A 23,308-nucleotide genomic window follows, 5' to 3' on the forward strand; every position below is an offset into this window, starting at 1 on the left:
AGCACACAAGAAATAACAGTAGCGTAAGAACCTCTAAGATTTGAAAAGGGCATCTGTAATTATTTCCTTTGTACTTCACTCTGATCCTTTAAGGGAGGTTAGAGACAAAAATTAAAACACCATGACGATTAACTGTATTGTAGAACACCCACAAATGAACTACTACTGTTCTGGAGATGCTGGATACATTCATTTTATTAAATATATTAGAAAAATATTCTGATAAAGAGACCAAAGTAAAAAAGAGAAAACACATTTAGAAATCTACACTGAATTCTACACAATAGGCAAAACCTAAATCCAAATGTCAAATTACATTAACAAATTTATCTGTGCTCACTGGATTTGTATCAATGTGCATAAATCTAATATTTTTGTATGCAGTGTATTCATTTTTCACATTTCACAAATTAGCCTTGTTTCAATATTTAGCATCATTTAACAAGAATACCAAGTACGACAGAAAGTACCAAAATAAAATATTCCTTACCTTTATTTGATTTGGATGGCTTATTCTTGCTAGCTTTAAGAGAACTTCTTGATCTGTCCTCTCTATCCTTAATTAATTTCTGAACATCATCCAAAGACAGCTTCTGCAGGACAACTACAGGCTTAGCTCCTTTATTAAGATCTTCTACTAGTCCCAATTTTTCAATTTTGTCTCTCTGTTCCCCCTTAAGTTCCATTTTCCTTGTCTCCTGAGTAACATTGCCATCTTTATCTCTCTTGATTTTTGGAATGACAAAATTTTTCAGTGCACCAGATCTGCCCCCCAACAAATAACTGGGAAAATCTGCTTTATTGTCAGGGTGTGCTTTATTACTATCTACTCTACTTTTATTACCATCTGTCCTCCGGTCATCTTTACTATTTGGTGATTTAAAACCAGATCTATCAGATCTTGCTTTGCTAGTATCGCCTCTACTCTCTTTAACACGAGGACTATCAGGTCGTGATTTCTGTTCCCCAGAAGACAGTCTTTCTCTGGACTCTCCTGATTCATGTCTGTGTTTTCTTTCTAGTTTATCTGGTTTTGAACCATCAGATTTAACGCTGTGTTTAGAATCATGTTCATTTCTGTTGGAGGATCTTAATGTATCTGGTCTTCGAATTCTAGACTGATCTCCTCGATGTCTCTCTGATTCAGTCCTATCCTCTGATTTCTGTTTATTATCATGGTCTCGTCTTAGTGACTCAGAAATGGATCGTCCATCTGGTCTTTGCTTTAAGGTTTCTGATCGTTCAGATTTCACTCGAGGAGAATCAGATTTAACATCCTGTTTATGTCTTGTTTCAGGTTTCTTTTCTGCAGACGCCTTTCCAGAATCTCTCCTATCATGCCTGTGCCTTGGAGTTTCAGGGCGGCTATCACCCTTTTGCTTGGGTGTTTCAGGGCGGCCATCACCCTTCTGTTTGGGGGTTTCAGGTCGGCCCTCACCTTTCTGCTTGGGAGTTTCAGGTCGGCCCTCACTTTTCTGTTTGGGGGTTTCAGGTCGGCCCTCAGCCTTCTGTTTGGGGGTTTCAGGTCTCAGCTTGGTTGTTTCCTGTTTACCATTATTTTGCTTATTCTCATTTGGTTTTGTGTCTGTTGGTTTGCTTTCATTTTGTTTTGATTCTGCTGTTTTGCTCTCATTTTGTTTCATTTCTGTTGTCCTGCTTTCATTCTGTTTATTTTCTGCAGCTTTACTCTCATTTTGTTTAGCTTCTGCTGCTGGTTTGCTTTCAGTCTGTTTAACTTCTATCCCTGGTCTACTCTCAGTCTGTTTTCCTTCTGTCAATCTGCTGTCATTCTGTTTTACTTCCATGGCTGCTGGTCTGCTCTCAGTGGGTTTAACTTCTGTTGTTGGTTTACTCTCATTATGCTTGGCTTCTACCAGGGATCTACTCTCAGTCTGCTTAACTTCTGGCACTAGTCTGCTCTCAGTCTGCTTAGATTCTGCTGCTGATCTGCTCTCATTCTGCTTAGTTTCTGTTGCTGGTCTGTTCTCATTCTGTTTAGTTTCTGCTGCTGGTCTATTTTCATTCAACTTTGTCTCCAACAATCGATTTTCATTTGGTTTAGATTCCATCAACTTGTTCTCATTTTGTTTCATTTCAGTCTTTATACTCTCAGAATCAGGCTTTTTCCTGGGGGTCTCAGGATGGTTTTCAGGTTTTTGTTTAAGAACCCCAATATCTTCTTGATGAATAGAAATAGCCCCATCATTACACTGTTTGCTTTCTTCAGGCTTTTTAATGGTGTCTGAATCCTGAGTTACAGATGCCTGAGACTCTACTCGTCCTGCCTGATGAAGATCAATGCTAACCATTAGTGCTGGCCTTGACCCATTTCCTGTAGAACCTGTCTCCTGAGAAGCTGGTCTATTACCTCCAGTAGCACCCCCAGCCTCCTGTGGGTAAGAATCTTGTTTTCTTTTTTTCAAAGGCTTATCTGAAATTTAAAGATAAATACACAAAATCAGTAAGATGTAATATTCACATCTCATAAAAATTACTGTATGTTCTGTTGGCAAAATTCATCAATGCAACTTTGTAAAGATACCTGACAGGGCAATTAAAAAATGCTGCAATCTGGTTGGATATGACAATATTTTAAAATCAAGGCTTAACAGAATATTTATGTAGAGTGATCTTCAATTACTATATCACAAAAACTGATAATTACATTTCTGTAGTGTCACAGGGAAAGAAGTCAACACCATACCTAGTATGGTCTCTAAATACTACTTCGTATGTATACTGAGTACAACTGACCTAAAATTCTACAGAACAGAAAATCTTCATAAAATTTCTGTTGAATATACTGAAATGTGCTTTTGGACTTCTGGGCATCAAATGGCATTAAAATTGAGGTTAAATATAGAACTATCACACACACACACAGATACACACTTTAGAATCAGTTATAGATATGTCTCCCTGTCAAAAAGGAAGACAAACAATACTCTCTTTAGGTTTAGAAAGAACATCTTTTGAATCAAGACAATTAATTGCAACCATTTTTAAAAGGGTATGAAGCAAAATATTCTGTCAGTAGCCCAAATCAATTAACATGGGCTTTTAATAACATGTGTGAAAAGAAACAAGGAAAATGGAATTTATACCATTTTGAATAGGAAAGTACAGAATATTTGGCTGTATTACTTTTAAATAACTTTATACAAAGGATATGACATTTGTGATAGATCTAAGTAGTACATATGAAAAGTTCAAGATTAATATCTGCTGTATTAAGTACAAGTGAATTTGGAGTTTTAAGGAAGCACCAAATCTCATAATTAAGTATAGCAGAGAATATGAAAAAAATTTCCTTTCCTAATTGTGAGCTGAAAGTAACTGCTGTTGAAATTTATATTATGTTCCACAAAGCAAGGTCCTAGATGTTTTACCTTTTGGGTTCAAAACGAAATGTTTCTCAATATTCAAACTGTATTTTTAAATGAAATAACTTATTTGACAGCTTGATAATACTGTAATCTCTCCCGAAAATAACCTACTACATAATTTTCTATAAAGCTGTATAGACAGTTATGTCTTGTAAACAATCACATTACTACAACAATTTTTAAACTGACACTTTCATTTGTGAAAGAGTTTATTTACTAACTTGACAATTATTTACCTTTTCATATGTTCAGAGGATGCTCCTCCAGAGGGGATATCAAGCTGTCTCATTATTTAAAAGTATTCATGACAAATTCTTATAGAATATATTCATCAATGTTCTAACTTTGCAAACAAAAAATTATTAAAAAAAAAATAAACAGTTACCACAAGGGAGTCAAATAACAATTGGGTAGGTGAACCAGTGGGGGCAGAAACTTGTGATATCCTCATTATAGGGAAGTTCTAAAATGTTAAGCAATTTGTTCGTGTTTTGGATGCAAGCCCTTCTATCTGATGAGGTTTTCAACAAAAATAATCTGAGAAATGACCATTCTTGTTTGTCACATAATTAAACTTAAAAAAAAAAAAAGAATTCTCATCGTTATTTACTTAATGATAAATGATTTTGCAAATAGTATCCACATGAGGTGAAAATTTTAATAGATTTATGTGACTCATAATAATAATACTAGCTAATATTTATATGGTGCCTACTATGTGCCAGGCACTGTGCTAATAACTATTTTGGTATGATTATCCCGTTTAATCCTCACAACAATCCTGCAAGACATGCGCTATTTTTATTATTGCCATTTTACAGGTGAGGAAACTGAGACAGACACAGGTAAAGTGACTTGCCTGGGATCACACAGTTAATAAGTGTCTGATGCCATATGTTAACTCTGATCTTCCTGACTTTGGACACTGTATCTATCCATTGTGCCATCTAGCTGCTCCAGTTATTTTAATTTTTAAACAAGTGTTGAAAATTCAAACAGCCACACATAGGTATATATACGAACACATTCATATGATCACCAATTTAGAGGGAGAAGGGCCTTTCCACAGTCCTCTCATTTTACAGATTAGGAAACTGAGGCCTAAGGAAGGTGAATGATTTATACTTAGTTTCAAAGCATCAGGCATGTATGATGTATCAGTATGTATCCCCAGAAAACATCTACTCTGTCAATGAACCACAGCACTACAGGTAGGCAGGATGGTACAGTCATTTGTAGCCAAAGGATCAAAGCTTAAACCTTTGCTCTATTATTTAAAAGCTGTGTGAATTTCAGCTAGTCACTTAACCTCTTAAGTCTCCATTTCCTCAACTATAAACAAAATCAAACAAAAACAAGGAGGGTCTTATGAATCAAATGACCTCTGAAGTTTCTTCTAGCCCTGAATCTATAGAGGAAAAATAATCTAATAAATGGAAACTTGGGGTACCAGAAAGAGTATTGGAATTAGAGTTTGAATCTCAGGTCTCTACTTGTTACATGTGTGACCACAGGCAAATTAGCAGAAATTAAAACTTACATTTTTAACATTATAGAACCTTCAGTGATAAAACAGAGAATTTTGTAATAGGCTTCCATTATATTCTTTTAAATCAAATAATTATTTAATAACAAATAAATTGTTGCTGGAATGGCATACTTTTTTTTTTTTTTGCAGGCCATGATTTCTCCAGTTATAAAATGACTAGATGCTTTCTAAAGTCCTTTCTATGTCCAAATCTGTGGACATGTGTATTTATGATCAATGGACTCAGTTGAGATCTCTTCTTGCTTACAGTTTTCCTAGAGAATAGATATGTAGGTTTTTGTTTTATTGTTTTTTGACCAACATTCTTTTTGATCACTGTTAAAAAATTTTTCCTTGATTATTTCCCTACACACAAAATCCACATTTAAAACAGTGTGCCAGAAGGCAACAGTTATGTTTTTTTCCAAGATATTTATCTCTATGAAATGCTCTCCTAAACTGCTGAAGAGAAATAAGAAATCAAACAGAACTGTAAGATTTCAAAATTTCAAATATTCACTTATGAAGATAATTAAGGTGATACCGTCAGCATACTTGACCTATAAAAAGAGAAAACTCTTGAACATCTTGTGATTTACTTAAAAGAAATCTTATCCTAGTGAAATTAAGCAATATATCTTTTTAGAGTAAATTGTATTATCATTTTTTTAAAAAATGAGAACATTTGGAAGTTTATTTTTAAAAAGAATTTCAGTGTACTTAGGGACTAAGTATCTGTTACCAATTCCATTTCAATCTTCATTATTTAAAAAATGAAATTTAGCACAGACTCTAATTTAACTTCAATATGAGAATGATTATGGTACTGAATTGTTGTACAGAATCACTGTGACGTTACTGTATAGGAACTTTTTTATTATTGTACATAGGCATGTTAAGGGACATGAATATTGTGATAAAGATGGCATGACTATTTTTAAAAACAGAAATAACACCTGAAAGCATTTGATCATGACTGATATGATTACAATTAGGAGGGTATTATGCTGTTTTAATTTTGTTCATAAAATAAAAAAGCTAAAAAAAGACAGCATTTAATATGTTCAACTAGCTAAAAGTACACCATTTGTAGAAAACTTGAAAAAATTATGTCATGACAGCAAGGTTTCTGACAGCTGAATAAGTTTTGCTTTTCTAGTTTTGATTTAGTTCCTATGAGCATGTCAGTCTTTATCTGTTTTTGTTTTTTGCCATCAGTCTTCACTTCCCAACCTTCTTCACCTGATTATCAAAAGCCATTTTTATGAATAAGTTCAACATTATGGACAATGATTTCCTTTGAATCCTCCTCATCTAGGGCTGGCCAAATCCCTGAGATAACTGCATACAAAATGAACAATGAAAACCAACAACACTGCCAAATCCAGATGCCAATGTCTTCAAAATAAGGAACCATTAGCTTTAGAAGAATTCTAATGAAGTTGGAAAAAAAAAAGCCATGAAACTCTACATATAAAATGTTAAAAAAACTGTCAATATCTGAAACTGCTAAGTTACAGCTTAAAGTGCTTACTATAAAAGTCAGATAATTAGTATGCATATTAACCTACATAACAAAAAAAAGACTAAGTATTATATAAATCATACAAAAAGCTAAGTGCCACATTCAGAGGTTGTCAAAAAAACCTCAGTTTTTCCTTTCAGTATATCAGTTAGGGAAAAGAATGGACTTTGGATAAACATGAGGATAAGTTCGAGAAGGGTCACTTTGAGGAGAGATTAGTTCAGAGGTTATTCTGGAAGAAAAAACAACAGGCCTTTTGACCTATATTTTATATTTGTAGTTATTTGGTAGCATTAATTTCCCACCAGTCACACTGCTTTTGGACTTCTCTAGAACTATCCATTATGCCTTCATTTACCAGGAAATTCGTCACAGGGTTCATACCGTAAGTTCATCCCCTCTGGACCCTCTGGTTGGAGGGCAAGGCCATGAGCTCGAGGTAAAGAGAAGGTTCAGCATAGTTTTTCTCCCTGTTTCTCACCATTTTCACTACTTTTGGACTTCCCCAGAACACTCCAACATTCTACATCCTCCCCCGCCTCACTTCTCTTTACCCCTAGTTTTTTGGCTTTCTTCTGTGCATAGTCTTCCCCTATTAGAATGTAAACTCCTCGAGAGAAGAAGCTGTCCGCAGAAAGTGGGCTCTTAATAAACTGTTCTTGACCACAATGACCACTAGCCAACAACAAGTACTACTATGTATTTATAACCCTTAAATGTTAGGAATGTGTAACGGAAAGGATAGATGTTGTGCACACAGAAAACTCAAAGGGGAAACTGTTAATGTGTGTGTAATACTATCCAAGGAAGAAATGCACACCAGAGTCAAACTGGATTATCTGCTTATGAGAATGGGTACTCCATGGAAGAGGTGAGGTCCTATCAAAATTCAGGTGAAATATTCTTTAAACTTAGCCAAATCATTTTGTTCTAGTTCTACAGTTACCAAACATCAACTTTCTTACAAATAATATGGTTTCTTAGACATGGCATTTGAATTCAGAACAAAGTATGCTCTAGGGAAAGGATTAATTGGTCACTGTAAATGAACAGATGAGGATTCTCAGAGGTCAATCTGCCATTTTTAGTTTTTTTTCAGTACCTAAATATTCCTGGATAAAATGAATAGAAAAGTTTTAAAACTACAGAACCAAGAAATTATATACTAGACGACTGAGGTAATATTACACTACAGGGCTAACCATAAATAGTATCAAAAACCTCATAACATATGATTAAGAGAACACTGTGCCAGAATATAGTACAAAAACTTTAAGTGGATAATTTATGAAAACTTAAATATTAATTTCTTCATTGTAGGGCTAAATTATGAATTTGACAAAACCTTAACCAAGATTCCAATTTCATGAATTTTCTCATGTCATCTGCAACTTCAAATCACCATGTGGAATATTTAATCTTGGTAATATCTTTAGTAAGGTGATTGTATGTATGTGTATATACATATGTACACATATATGTATATGTGCATATATATGTACATACATACACACAGATATATATTTCATTTTTTAAAACGGAAATTAAGGGAACAAGAAAAGATATTCCTTGATATTCACTAGATTCTGGATGGTAGCACCTAAACTTCTAGATCAGGAGTGGGGAACCTATGGCCCTCTAGGTCCTTAAGTGCAGCCTTTTGACTGAATCAAACTTCACAGAACCAAGTTGCCTTAATAAAAGGATTTGTTCTGTAAAACTTGGACTCAATCAAAAGGCTGCACCCCAAGGACCTAAAACCCACATGTGGCTTCGAGACTACAGGTTCCCCATCTGTGATCTAGGCACTTGGTTCCAATCGTTAAACACTTAAATATATATTTCAAAGAACACCCTAAAACTAAGAATGCTAGAATTCAAGAAAGGACAAAGCAAAACAAATACAGAGAGAAAACCCACCTACATTACTAGATTAAGGTTATCAATTATAAATCTAGATATTTTAGTCCTGCTTCAAAATGAGTTGTTTTTCCTACTACTTAATTTTTAAATTGCCTTCATCATGAAACACAAAAAACACTTCATGTAAAAAGAGTTATATTATGATACCACAAATTTCTATTATATTTAAAAGAAGAATGTGAAATTTAACGTTTTTTTCCAACATGATTCCATTTGTCTGTGTTCCAATTTGTTCCCTTCAGTACATATTTAAAGTGTTTCATTGATGTTACTTTCCTTCCTTTCTTTTGATACTATTATCATAACTCCTTATTTATCTCGTCACTTCCCCCAAAAAAAGTCCATACAGAGTCAAGGAAAAGAACTTATATTGGTCATGTCTGAAAGGGTATATTTCATTCTACACTTTCAGTTGGTCCATTGTCTAGTAAGAGGAGAGGTGCATGAAATCACAGTCTTCAGGAACTGTGGTTGTTTAATGCATTGATCGCAGTTCTTAGGTTTTTGATAGTTGATCCTTACAATGCTGTAGTTACTGTATAAATTGTTCTCTTGGCTCTGCTCAACTCACTTTGAGTCAGTTAACACAAGTTTATGTGAATTCATTTTTTTCATCACTTCTTATGGCACAATCATATTTCAATACATACATATAACCATAATTTTCTTAGCCATTCTCCAGCAGGTGAGCATCTACTTTGTTTCCAGTTCCTTGTTATTACAAAAAAATGCTGTTATGAATAATTTTGTACACAAAGGAACTTTCTGTCTTTAATTCCATTCAGATATAGGTCTAGTAGTGTTACTGTTAGGGTAAAAGATATGTATAGTTCAGTGACTTCTGGGGTTTGCTTTCGAATTGATTTTCAGAATGGTTGGACTAGTTAGAGTTCACAACTCTATCAACAGGAAATCAGCATGTCTGTCCTCCTATATCTCCTGCAATAATAGCGATTTCTCTTTGTCATCTTTATCAAATTGATGGGTGTGTGAGGCAGAACCTCAGTTATTTTTCATCTGGAGCTCTGTTATTATTATTACTCTTATTGATTTGAGTCTTTTCATAGTTGATCGCCTCTCTTCTTTAGAAAACAGCCTGTTCATCCTTTGACTATTTTTTATCATGGATTGGTTCTTATTCTTACATATTTGAATCATTTATCTATGAAGCTGGAACGTAAGATTTCCCTGCAATTAACTGTTTCCCTTCTAATTCTTGTTACATTGACTTTATTGGTACAAAATTTCCTCAATTTTACGTAACCAAGTTGAACATTTTATTTTCTTTGATCATCTCTTTCTTTTGTTTGAGCAAGGGCTCTTTTTCAATCTGTAGTTGAGACTTTCCTTCTCTGCTCCTTTAGTTTATGATAGAATCTCATATCAATGCACTGTGTCCACTGGGAGTTTACTCTGGTATAGGGTGTGAAATGCTGAGCTAAACCTTATTTCTGCTAGACTGTATTCCAAATTTTCCCAGTAGGTTTGTCAAAAGTGATTCCTTGTCTCAGTATCTGGTGTCCCTAGGTTTATCAATCACTATGTTTCCATGTTCAATGTCTCCTGGTTCTAATACCTAATCTGAGATAGTGAGAGGCTTCCTCTCCCTCCACATGAATTTTTAATAATTTTTTTTAAATTGCAAGAAGTAACTCTTTGGTCATTTGATTAATAAAGCAGTGACCCTATAAATTACTTTCGGCAGTGTTTCTATATATTGGCACGGTTCAACCATGAATAAATAATCTTCCTCAGTATTTAAATTTTGCTTTACTTGCTTAAAGAGGGTCTTGTAGTTGTATTTTTATGAGCATTCTGATAGGTACTTTCCCAGAAATTTAAAATGTTCTATAATTATGTTAAAAACAATTAATTTCTCATCTTTTCCTTTTAGACTTTGTTGGTAATTTAAAGAAAGGCTGACAATTTTTGTGAGTGGACTTTATATCTGGCTACTTAAGTTATTGTTTTAATTAATTTTAATTTGTATCTTTAAGGATTATGTGAACTAGAAGTATAAAAACTCTATGGCCTAGAACCAGATTTAAATATAATTGGGAAATATTTAACAAAAAAAATATAATACAGCATATTTTAACTAGTGATTTTCTAAGGCAATACGCTGCCCCTCAGGGACATTTCTAGTTATCGTCGAGCCCTGTTTGAAACTGCTCTAAATCATCTACAAAACGACAGTTTAATTTCACCTTTGTCTATGCTTATTTTCATAACTTGTCTTACAGTTAACATATCCAGAGTGATATTAAATAAGAGTGGTTACACACTTGCTTTAATCCTACCTTTTTGGAAAGATCTTTATCATTTTTTCCATTATAGATAATACCTGCTTTTAGTTACAGATAGATGTTGCTTATCATATTAAGGAAAAGTCTATTATTATGTTTTTAAATATTTTATGTACTGTCTTGTTCAGGTTATGTATAAGACTAAAAAGATGCCTCTAAGTCCCACTCCTTTGTCCATATTTGTATACCTTTCTCATAGATCCTAATTGTTTCAAGCCAATTCTTACTTCTTTACCTTTTAACTAGTATATACCATCAAAATAGCCTACAGTCCATGTGTACATATGCTCCTTAACTCTATGAACCTTGAAGTCAGAGGGTTTTAAAATCTATCTCTTCCCCACATTACTACATAACTACCATTATTTAGTTTCTTGCAATTATGTATAATTGCCTTCCAATCCCTGCTCACTTCTGATATTTTAGTAAAAAAATGCTTGAAAGCCTTCTATTCTGTTAAAGATATATTTTCTCCTCTATGACATTATACTCAATTTTGTAGGATAAAATATTATATTATTACATTTTAATTATATTACTATAAGAAGTCTCATTTATTATAAGTCATCTGCCCTCTGGAATAGGGTATTCAATAATTTTCTCTCCTTCATAGTAGTTGCAGCCTGGTTTTATTGTGGGATCACAACTATGATTCCTTGGGACTTGAACTCTTAACACAGTATTCTCTCTTTAACTTGAAGTCTGGCTCTGGTATTTTGTGGTGCTTTCAAGCTATAGTTTCTTTCAGGAGATTACCAGTGGATTATTTCTATTTTCATATTGCCCTCTGCTTCTTTTAGTTTTTTGTTTGGTAACAGTTTTGGTAACAGGTAAGAATCTGATGATTCTTATGTAATCTCTTCTGGACCTGTTTTCAAAGTGAATTGTTCTATCTCCACTGCTTAGCATAGTGTCTGATACACAGTAGGCACTTAATGTTTATTTATTGACAATTTTTTAATCTTTAACTAAGAATATTTATTGTTGCTTCGTGGAGTCACCGAATTTTAATTGCTGTTACGTCTGAAAGGAGTCTATTACTCGGTTAAGGTTTCTTACATTTATTTGAAACAGTTTTCTTTCCAATGATTTACTCTAGAGCTCTTATTTCAGTTCTAATATCACCTTTTATCTCTTGCTTCATTTCTTCTGGTTCCATTTTTGTAGTTTTTGCAATTATAGCATTTTTCCTTCTGCATCTCTGCTAATACATGCTGTGGAATTAACCTTTTTAATCTGAGTTTATATTTCTTAGGCTTCTGTTAAACTACAGTATTTCTTCACTATGTTAGGTAGTGCTTCTTTCCCCCATTTATATTTCACCTGGTATGGACTCTCTCCCTAAGTTCCGAGACTACAGGTAGTTTTACTAGAGTTTGGGCTCGGTTTTCTGGTGGAAGAGCTCGCCTGTCTATTACTAGCTCCTGGTTGTCTTTTAACTTTACAGTTTTGGATCAGGTGGTGGCATTTTCTTTTCTTTTGTATCACTTGGTTTTCCCTTATGTTCTTTGCAGGGGTGTGTATAGTAGACTTGGACTTCTCTATAATGTTTCATAATATTATTGGGTCTGATTCTGGGTAATGGTGGGTCAGAGAGAGTTGGGGAGTAGAAGCCTGCAACCAAAGCCTGGTGACTTTGTCATAAAGTTACATCAGGAGCAGCAAATACCTTCCTTTTTCATATGGGACCAGGTTAGTAGTCTGAAAAATTCTAAATCAATTCCACTTGCCTAAGTTTTAATCAAGTCATATCTAAATCATTACATATTGTTTAAAAAACAAATGTCAATTAAAAAAATCTGCAAAGAAATTCAGGATGCCAATAAAGTCTTTACAAAGATCTATTCACTTTCTCCCCTCAATTTTCCCAAAATTATCACAAATATTTCTAGTGATAGGCCTAAGTCTATCCATTTAAACTCTCAAAATTTCTGTCCAGTTCATGAGTGTAAACTTTAAACAAATTTTATAAATTTCAATAAACAGAAAAAACTAACAATATGTTTCTCTCCAACAAAGATGAAATGTACAATACATAATCAGTTATCCTGACTGCTAATTAGCATATTATTTGCAAAACATTTCATATTTTCTAAGCATTAAAATTAGCATACTATACAGGTAAAATTTTAATCCTTTAACCCTTTTCCCAGCAGGTTTTCTTTTACCTACGTTTTGTCACATAACAAAAAAATCCACACAAACAGAAGTTTCTCCCTAGCACAAAAAATGTTTTTAACAGTGTCCTCCCAAAAGAAAACAAAAGACACGCAAACCAAAAGATATCTTAAATGATAACAGAGCGTATAAAGTAACTGCCCGGCCCTTCTGTTTTTTTCTTCAGGATAGGGATAATCTATGTATTGAGGAAAAACATAAAATCCACCTTAATCTAAACTGGACCACTAAATCAGAAAGATTCTTTAAAATGAGCAAATCTTTTTCACTAAGTCCCTGCTAACAGGACCTTAGTTTTATTTGATCATTTGCATAACAGGAACTACTAAAACTACTCTATCTTATTATTAAGCTAATACAGTGCAAACACTAGTTGGATGTGAAAGAATACTTACTTGACTCACAGTAAATAGCAAATGTGTGAATTCTGAAAAGTCTCACTTCCAAATACTAACCTAGTAAGACAGATCACACAACTCAAATGATATGACTACAAATAATAACCTAACAACCTAAGCAAATTCATAATCTTCTCCTAAATGTAACAACTGTGTTGTCTTTGCTTTGGCACAAACTAATTACAGATACATAACTCTTATGTATTCTACTTACGAAACAAAAGTGATATAAATGCCAACGAACATTTTAGTGGAAAACATCCAAGATAATAGCTAGTACTTAAATAGAGCTTTAAGAACTGTAAAATGCTCAGCTTGTGTTTACTCATGTGACCCTTGTAACATGCTGAGATAGGGGCTATTATTATTATTATTATTATTCATAACGTAGACAAGGAAACTGTGCCAGAAAGAAGTTAAGTGACTTGCTCAAGGGCACTCTTTGATTAAAACTCAGGTATTTCTGACTCCAACACTGTGTATACTATACCTTATCTTCCATAAATATGACATGACATGACAATATAATACATAAGAGATAGTTACTGGAACTGTGGTATATTACCTAGAGAAATGATCAATATTTTTCCAACAATTACTTCTAAAAAAAATTAGGATTCAAGAAAGTAACTTCCACATGGTACCAACCACAAATTAAAAGAAGTATGAATGGTTATAAAGTATAAAACGTTGGTAAAACAAGAAACTTATCTTGTAAAATTATAATATAAAATTTTCTGAGGATGACAGAATAGTAAAGCAACAAGACCAGGCAGCAATGTATAACCGTTTTACCTTTATCTTGAACTTCCTTTGAAAAACGCTCCCTTTCAATAGCCGATTCCCGTTCTATCCTCTCAATTTCAGCCAATGCATCCAATTCTACTTCATCATACAGCGTTCCTTGTGGCTGAGATTGTACCACAGAAGACTGAGGCTGTTTTGCAGTAACTGATGTGTTCTGTTGTAGAACAGGCACTTGTTGTGCCTGAAGGAATGCTGTCTGTTCATGCTGCGGCAAACACTGCGCAGCGTTTAGTGGGCGGTTTACATCCTGTGGTGTAATGGGTGTTTTTGAAGTTTGTCCTGGGTACTGCACATTAAAAGGAATATCACTCTCTGATACATTGCTATTTTCTATACCAGAAAGCATATCTTCCTGCTGGTCCATATCCGAAGATCTTACGCGAGAAAGTCTTAATGTAAGTTTAGTAGAGTCCTTAGATGGAGAACTAATGATATCATACATTGCAGCTTTTTCACTCTGGTCTTTTTCATCTTTCCCTAACTTCATTTTCTTTTGTTTCTTCTGTTTTCTTTCTGGCGAATCTAATAATATGTCGGGTGGAACATCTCTAGGTGATGAATAGGGTGGAGGTTGAGACTGCAGGATTAACGGTGGTCTTGATCCTAGAAAAACAATTCAAAAGGACTGAACAGTTATGCTGGTATAGATCTTTCATATTTATGTATGGAATGGTAAAAGTATTAAATAAGTAGCAACATATGACCATTCTACAAGCAATTACTAAAAAGGATAATGTAATTCAATGTGCCAATGAAAAGAACTTAATCAACTAATCACAGCTGACAAAAATGGTTCGTAAAAAACTGGACTGGCTGAACACTGGACACAGAAACTATATGGCAATTATAATCTAATGCTACTGGCTACAGTTTTGAAAGGTTACAGGAATCCAACTGGGCCAAAAGGAAGAAAGAAGGTAAGGTTTAAAACTTCTCTAGTCTCTTCTTACATGTTATGAAACTATCAATCTACACAAGACAATTTCTTTAGGCTGAGCATGTAGACAGTGATAAGCAGATCTTTAATGTGAATTGGGCTCAGTGATAAAATAATTTTTCAAAGATTAAAAAAATTGTTTTAAAATTTTAAAATTATTTCTGATATTACATATTTCTGAAAATAATTCTTATGTGACAAGAGGAATTAATTTAATTTTTATTTTCCCCATTCATTACTTACTCATTTTTCCTCATCACAGAATTTGATTTTTGAGCCTAAAGGCAACCTAACTGAGACCATTTAGTTAAACTTTCTCCTTTTCCACAGGAAGAAACTCAGGCAGCATGGCACAGTGGACAGAATGGTGAACTTGGAATAAGGCCTGGGTTTGAATCCCTCATTAGACACTAATTTATTTTATAACCCTAAGCACATCATTTAATGTCTCCTAGCCTCAGTTTGTCATTTATAAAATGGAGATAATTGTAACACCTATCTCAGAGAATTTTTTGGAGCAACAAATTAAAAAAAAGAGAGCTTTGTAAACTTTAGTATACTATATAAATGTTAGCTATTTATAGCAGGATTAAGCTATTTAAGTCATTAAAACTTAAAGCTGTACTTGGGCTTTAGGGACAACCCTGTACTAAACCCTTAACAGGTTTCAGCAAATGACAAGGCTCAATATGTTTCCACTCAAAGAAACCATTGTATATACCACACGTGAAGAAAAGTATATTAAAGGATTAGACTTGTTCTGCTTGACTCCAGTGGGGCAAAACTAGGCACTGTGGATGGAAGTTGTAAGAGGCAAACAGAGGCTTGATCTAAGGAAAAATTTCCAAATAATCTGAATTCTCCAAAAACAGAATAGATTGCCTTGGGAGGTACTAAGTTTCTTCTCATTGTAAGTCTTGAAAAAAAGCTCAAAGACCACTTGTTGGACATACAGTAGAGATAACTTTCTCAGATAAAGATCTGAGTAGCGGAGGGGTGGGGAACCTGTGGCCTCTTGGCCACATGTGGTCCTCCAGCTCTTCAAGCGCAGCACAAGGTCCAAGATTGGATTCTGTCAAAGGGCTGTACTTGAGGACGTAGAGGGACACACACACACACACACACACACACACACACACACACACACACACACACACACACACACACACACACACACACACCTTAATATATTTTACGTGACATCACTAAAGTATCTCTGAAGATGTTTTAAAACATATTCAGTGGCAAAAGTGTTCTGAATGAATAGCAAACTGCCTCTATAAACATAACATAAAAAAAAAGTTGAGGAGACTTTCATTGCTGTTGAACTTATATTGCTTAAAGAAATAAAATATACTGAAGTTTTATGAATCAGTATTTTCTTGTTTCTATCATGCAAATGAAAGGATACAGCATAAAGACATACAATACCATTAATTGTTTCTATGAAAACTAGTTAGACAATGTAGCATTAAGCAGGGACAACTTTATTATTAGAAGCAGTATTGTCATCATTATTATTACTAGGGCCTAAATCTACACAATGTTTTACGATTTGCAAAGCACTTTGTACATATTAACTCATTTAATTAAACTTGAATTAATCAGGTTCATATAATATATAGATAGTCAACCCCCCTGCTCCCCCCCAAAAAACCATTAGAGCTGGGTTTGATTATAATGAACACGAGTAGTTCTTCCAAAATGACACTGATCAGGGTAAGCTTAGCTATGGTGCGCATATATGTTACTTTCTGTTCTTATCACTATCATTTTTTCTTGGGAAACATGTTTTTCCTCACTTTTCTAGTATAATTCTTCTGGGTTTTTGTTTTTATTACTGATAACAACATATTATTTGGTTATATGTCTCACACTTTCTAGCATATCAAAAACTTTTCTAAATATCATATTCTAGTCTTGAAACATTTAGATATTTAGGCAACAATTTAGAAAGTGTCATGGGATCACAGATTTAGAATTTACAGTGTTCTTCCCATATTTCAATTTCAGCATTTTAGAAATGAGGAAATTGAGGTGCTGAGAACTTAAATGACTTGACTAAAGGTGATAAATGCTAAAAGTGACAGAGTCTGAATCTGAACCTGGGTCCCTTCATCCCAAATCCAGCACTCTTTTCACTCCTGCATATTCAAAGAACTAAGAACCAGAGCTTAAATGTCATACAATTTGAAATTAGGTATTTTCCATTCATGAACATTAGTAATGGAAGAAAGCCAACTGATAAACATCTAAATGGACAAAACAGATAAACAGAAGATATTAAAAAAAGATTTTCTGCTTCACAGAAATATTCACTTTAGAAAGCTCCTCTAATGCATTTAAAGTGAAATCTGATTTGTAAATGTTTTAGGAACATTTGTATTGCTTTGAAATGAATATTTGGGTGGGAAGCTCTATGTATAACAACATACTACAGTTGTTGCTTTGAAATATCGATCAGTAGTTCTTTTTCTTGAGTATGTTTACACGAGACTCTAAGTAGCCTAGCAAGAAATACAGTTTGATTCTCAAATTCTTGTAATTCATACAGGAACCACATTAGAAAATTTGAAACATTCTAACATGTTCCTTGGGCATTTTAATAATCTTAGGCTAATTTATCGTAGGTTAATTTTTCACTTAATCTATCACCATCTAACTGATGAAAAACATTCATGTATTTACATTGCACTGTTGATATTATTTAGAAAATATTATGGTTTAATATTTATTACTTCTCCTAGAAAATATTATTTTTCATGCTGATTGCTAGTGAGACCTTACACTTTTGAGCAAGAGAAGATACTTGAATACAGGTAGTGACAAGTAAAAAATGAACAATTTCCAAATGTTTCATACCTCATTCATGAATCTCTATGATTCAAGGAGACAAAATACACTTTTAATTGCACTGTTATTTTCAGAGAGATATCTGCATTTTGGTTGCAACTCAATCAGAAAGTTAACCAACCTTCTACAAATATTTACAATGGAAACTTTTTGGTAGGAAACATCATTTGATCTTAAAGGAAAGGAACTGGAGAGACTGTCATTTTGTCAAGGTCACAAAATGAATCATTTTAGAAAATGAGGGAAAAAGTCCACATTTAAAATGTTTCTTCTCAAATACCTAGAATTTAGAAGATATCAACTACAAGAAAATATATTTATATGGATTTCTTTAAACTATTGAATTGCTGGTGAAAGAGGGAGAATTTTGAAGGGTAAATGCTTAAAGAAGTTACTCATTTGAAAAGAGAAATTCATATAATATTTTAAAGTAATGAGATGAATTAAAATGATAATAATACCTTTAGGCGTTCCATCACTTCCAGCTGGAGAGCACACTGGCTGTGGAGACCTCAAAGGAAAAGATGCAGCATTCCTCATTGTTGAAGAATCTCCATCCTAAGAAAATAATCATAAACATACATGTCAAAGAGAAACTTCTTAGCAGTTTTAAAGAAAAATACTAAATATCAATACTTTACTGATTTGCAAAGGGTCAGTATTCAAAACTATAATTTTTTCCAAACCTTATTTTCTTCTTTATTTAATATCTCAGAAACAAGCATTTCATGTTTTAAAATATAATGCATTGGTTAAGCATAGCAAGGAAAAATAATGAACTAGTGTCACCATATAATATGCTTCCCTTTATTTCTGGTTGCCTTTTTCAATTATGGGTTGAAGAAATGAACTGTAAATTTACTAAGTTCAAAATCATTTGAAAATTTCCATAAACTTGCCCAACAAAGATACCATTTCAGATAGATATTATTGGTCATAAAGTGAAAGGTCTATCAGAAAAAAGTTAAAAGCGGAGAACCACAAGATGGGCTCTTCCTGATCCCTTAACTTACCACTCTCCAGCAAATGAGAAGAGAAAGTGCTAGATAATTTTTTGTTGCATAATTTATATGCAAAAGTTCTACCAAACACATCAAAATTTCAACATGCTTAAAATATTAACAGTAGCAGTAAAAACAAAAGTCAACCTTAGAATCATAACATCACAGAACTACACTGGAGCTTTAGTGCAGCTTCTTTATTGGTATTACTGAAAATAATGAAAACAGCTGACACAATGTAGTGCTTTATATTTCAGAGTTTTTTTTCATCTAGTCTTCATAACAACTCTGTAAAGTTAGCAGGGCATGTACTGTTACCTCCATTAAATAAACAGGCCCAGAGAGATTAAGTCACTTGCCCGACTAGAACCCAGGTTATGATGTAATGTAACAAAATAGTAAAACTACCCCTTTACCTTAAAAATAGTGACTTTTTTTGTTTTACATACATCACTACTTAGCCTGTGCACCATGTGTAGGTAGTCGTCACTTGAGCCATGTCTAGGATTATCAGCATGATGATTAGCTGAATTGCCAGACAACTGACCAGAAACTTTATTATCATGCATGTTTCTCAGCCCACTTGGGACAATGGGACTTGATACTGATGCTGAAATTAGAAAGAATAATAAAATTAACAGCTTTTCAGGAAGGAAAAAATTTTTAACTATTTGGAGTATAGTGAAAATAATGTTTAATCAATTACAAACAATAGTCAGATATTATGGTATAAGAGCCAATTAATTTAATTTTCAGACTAGGGGAAAGTGCACAAAAAATTCCAATTTTTGAGGAAATAGCTGAAAAGATATTTGTAAACACAGTGAATTTTAAAATTACAATAATTTTTTGCTCAAAATCTATAGCTGGAATATAAAAATTAGCATTTTTATCTTTAACAAAGTAGTATTTTATACGTACATATATACAACGATGTAAATAATCAAAATAACCTTTGCAATACTAAATCTGCTCACTCCATTTCAACTTCTCTAGTAAGAAGCTGAATCTTTAAACAGATCTGGTAGCATTGGATTTTGTCGTAAATATGGGAAAGTACTTCCTAAATGAGGAAGCTCACTTAACCACCTGAAAACTAGAAAATGATTAATCATGGAATAATATATGCTATTCAATCTGAATTACTCATTTGATTTTACCCCATGATCCCTCATTAGTAATTTCTGTGAAAAGAAAAAAAATTCACATTTATAATAATGGTATAAATAAAATATATAGTCATATAAACCCACCCCTGTTCCTAACTTCCCTTTTTCTGTTAGAGACACCACTGTTCTTTCAGTCAGTCACTCAGGTCACAAGTTTGTATTTATTTTGCATTCCTTATATTCGCATTGTCTCCCTTGTTAGAATGTAAGCTCCCTGAAATAAGAAACTGTTTCATTTCTGTCTTTGAGTCCCAGCATCTGGTACAGTACGGGGCATACAATCAGTGCTTAACAAATGCTTGTTGACTGATTTATCCTTCACACTTCACCGTTATGCACTCCCCTTATCCAATCAATTGCCAAGTCTTGTTGATTCTGTCCTCCTTAACATTCTAAAGATCTCTAGCATTTTATGCCTTTATAATCTAGTATTACAAATTGAACCTTTCCATCTAAGGTTATTTTGTATCAAATTCATTGTCAATGCCACATACTCACTGAAGGGAAACAATGTTTTCTTTCATTTAGGTGGCCCTGTATTATAGCTGTTGTTAATGGAAAGACTAATAAACAGGCAGTTCCAGAACAAAATTCAATTTTTTGAATTTTGGCAAAAGCTTTTTCCAACAAAAGAACACACCATACAACCATGAGAACAATGTATATTTACACACGACCCACTTAAAATAGTTGTATACTTCCTGTTAATGTATTTTTCTTAAGTCTTTATATAGTGCTTCTTCATAAAATCACTCTAAATTAAGGGATGTAGACTTTAGTAGAGAAATACACTATTAGAGCCTTTTACAGTTCTGCAGGCCTTTAGAAGCATCCTGCCCAAGAAAACTGAAGCCTGGAGAGGTTACATGAGGTTGACATGGTCATATATCTAATTAACTGCAAAGCTAGAACTAATATGCAGAGTTAGCATTTGCTTGGATAGTACATTTTGTGGAGAGGACTTACAACTAACTCTCAAAGGAGATGACATGAACAGAGCTTTAAAGGGCACAGATAGTTTAAAGAAGCAGAATTGAGGAAGGAGAGCACTCCATGCCTGTGCAAAGTCATGGAGGTGGGAGACAGACCATCCTTGAGGGCAGGGGCTTTTGTCTTAGTACTCTCAGCGATCAGCCCAGGGCCTGGTACAAAGGAGTTTAACAAATGCTTATTCATCTGAACTGGACTGACTACTAGCTATCCTCCAAATTAAACACGCTCCATCTCTTTGGCGAGTGCCTAGAAGGCACTCTTCTCATATCCACAGGTGCAGCCGTGAAGTCTTCCCTGGTCCTCTCCGCTTAAAGCAGAAGTACTTAACCTGAGGCCTGGGAACCTGTTTTTAAAAAAATATTTTGTTAAATGTATTTGGCTCCCTCTGTTTTATGCATTTAAGAACATTATTCAAAGGGGTTCAATGGCTTTTCATCAAGACTGTCAAAGGACGACGACAAAAAAGGCTAAGAATTCTTGGCTTAAAGTGTTTTCACTCATCTCAAACTTCCAGAGATGACACTGATCTTTCCTTTGGCCACCAAAGGCTACTTTTATATTATACTTATCTGTGTTCTATTTCTGTAGAATCTAAGATCCTTGAGGTCTGCAACCATGTTGTTTAAGAAGCCATTATTACCTATATCTAGAAAATAATGGGGATTATTGAAAAGGCTATGGAGCAAATTCTAAGTCCAGACACTAAAGACTAGGCCCTCAAGACCTCACAACTCTTATTATTGCAACTGGTCTCCCTTATGCTGCTTTCTGACTTTCAATCCATTTAGCATATAAATGTCTTATTTTTCTTCCTCATGACATCAATTCATTTGAGAAAACACTTACAAAGTGCCTATTATTTGCTAGAGACAGAAAAATGAAAGAAAGCAAGGAAATTACATTTTATATATTATTTCTACTATATCATGCCTTTTCCCAAAAACAAGTAGCTTCTTACTGGTTTCCAAAGTGGGATACCACTAATGACCTCCAGGTGTGGCAGGAACCCAAAGAACTTATAATTGACACTAATCAGATGGAGGGTCACATCCACCCTTTCCTATGATAGGCATGCTTTTCTTTACACCGTGCCCAAACAAATCCTTTATCTATTATTCTCTAATACTCCACTATTCCATCTCTTTCCTCCTACATGTAAGCTCCCAACAGCATTCCTTCTAAACCAGGCACTGCTCCCCCCCCCCCCCCCCCCCCCCCCCCCGCCCCCAGGGGAGTTAAAACCTAATTGAAACCCAGGCACCAGAGCTGTGCAGATCCACTGGGAAAATTTCCACCCATCAACAATACCCAATCTTTGCTATCTAGTAGCTGAAGTTGTTCTCTGTGCTCCAAGGCAGTAACTGGTAAGAATCCTGTGTAGTCTGCAGTGGGATAGAGTGAGTCATCTAAGATTGGCATCATAAATCTCAGTATATTATCTTCCCCAAATCTAGCCTTTTCCCAAACTTCCCCTATCATAATCTAGGGTTTCACTATTCTACCAGTTATCCAAGTCTGCAACCAATGGGTCTTCCTTTAACTCCTCACTCCATATAACAAAGCAATTACCAAATTTTGTCATTTCCATCTCTACAACGTATCTCACATCTCCTGCTCTACAAAACCCAGTTTAGTCATTTAACATCTTTACCCAGACTACTTCAATGGCCTCCTAATTAGGTTTCTCTGCCTCAAGTGTCCCCTCGTTCCAATGCATCCTTCACATAACTTTTCAAAGTGATTTTTTCTAAAGCACAGGTCTGATTGTTTCACAACCTCCTCCCCCACTTCCATAAATTCCAGTGGCTCTATCCTGCCTCCAGGATCACCTATAAACTCCTTTTAGTAATTAATGCCCTTCAAGACCTGTCTCCAGCCTACCTTTTCAACATCATCTCCTACTAACCCCCTCCCTGAACTCTGCTGTCCAGCAGAACTTGCCTTTGTGCTGATTCTCACATGCATGTGAAAGCACCACTAAGATATTCAAATGTGAATAGGAAATTAAAGCATGATATCATCCGATAAGTGGAACACACAGAAAGAGAAAGATCTGTATTAAAAACTTTCTGCTGAATTGAAACCAGAGACAATTCACTTTTGCTTTTATTTTTTTTGCATTGTGTGTGGTGAACAGCTACACACAAACATGACTTTTGCAGAAAAGTTGTTATGTTTACCATTATAACCTTTTATTTGATTACTGTATTTTTTGACTAAAAATGTATATTTAAAAAGCAAATTTAGCAGCTTAGCTAGTTACAATGATGAAATTAACTGAATAATTAATTATTAATGAACGAT

General features: G+C 34.2%; 1 protein-coding gene across 3 annotated transcripts in view; it reads right to left on the minus strand.

The window, feature by feature from the left end:
• NIPBL (NIPBL cohesin loading factor) overlaps window positions 1-23,308 on the minus strand; it is a 271,821-nt gene that overhangs the window by 84,958 nt on the left and 163,555 nt on the right. For all 3 annotated transcript variants that reach the window (XM_072605795.1, XM_072605797.1, XM_072605796.1), the window contains 4 exons: window positions 19,292-19,452; window positions 18,303-18,399; window positions 14,040-14,654; window positions 491-2,431 (listed from right to left, as the gene is read on the minus strand). In XM_072605795.1, coding sequence (XP_072461896.1) covers window positions 491-2,431; window positions 14,040-14,654; window positions 18,303-18,399; window positions 19,292-19,452 — 2,814 coding nt within the window. The remainder of the gene's footprint in view (window positions 1-490; window positions 2,432-14,039; window positions 14,655-18,302; window positions 18,400-19,291; window positions 19,453-23,308) is intronic.

This window comes from Notamacropus eugenii, chromosome 4 (genome assembly GCF_028372415.1).
Source record: "Notamacropus eugenii isolate mMacEug1 chromosome 4, mMacEug1.pri_v2, whole genome shotgun sequence".
In the NCBI taxonomy this organism is placed as follows: Eukaryota; Metazoa; Chordata; class Mammalia; order Diprotodontia; family Macropodidae; genus Notamacropus; species Notamacropus eugenii.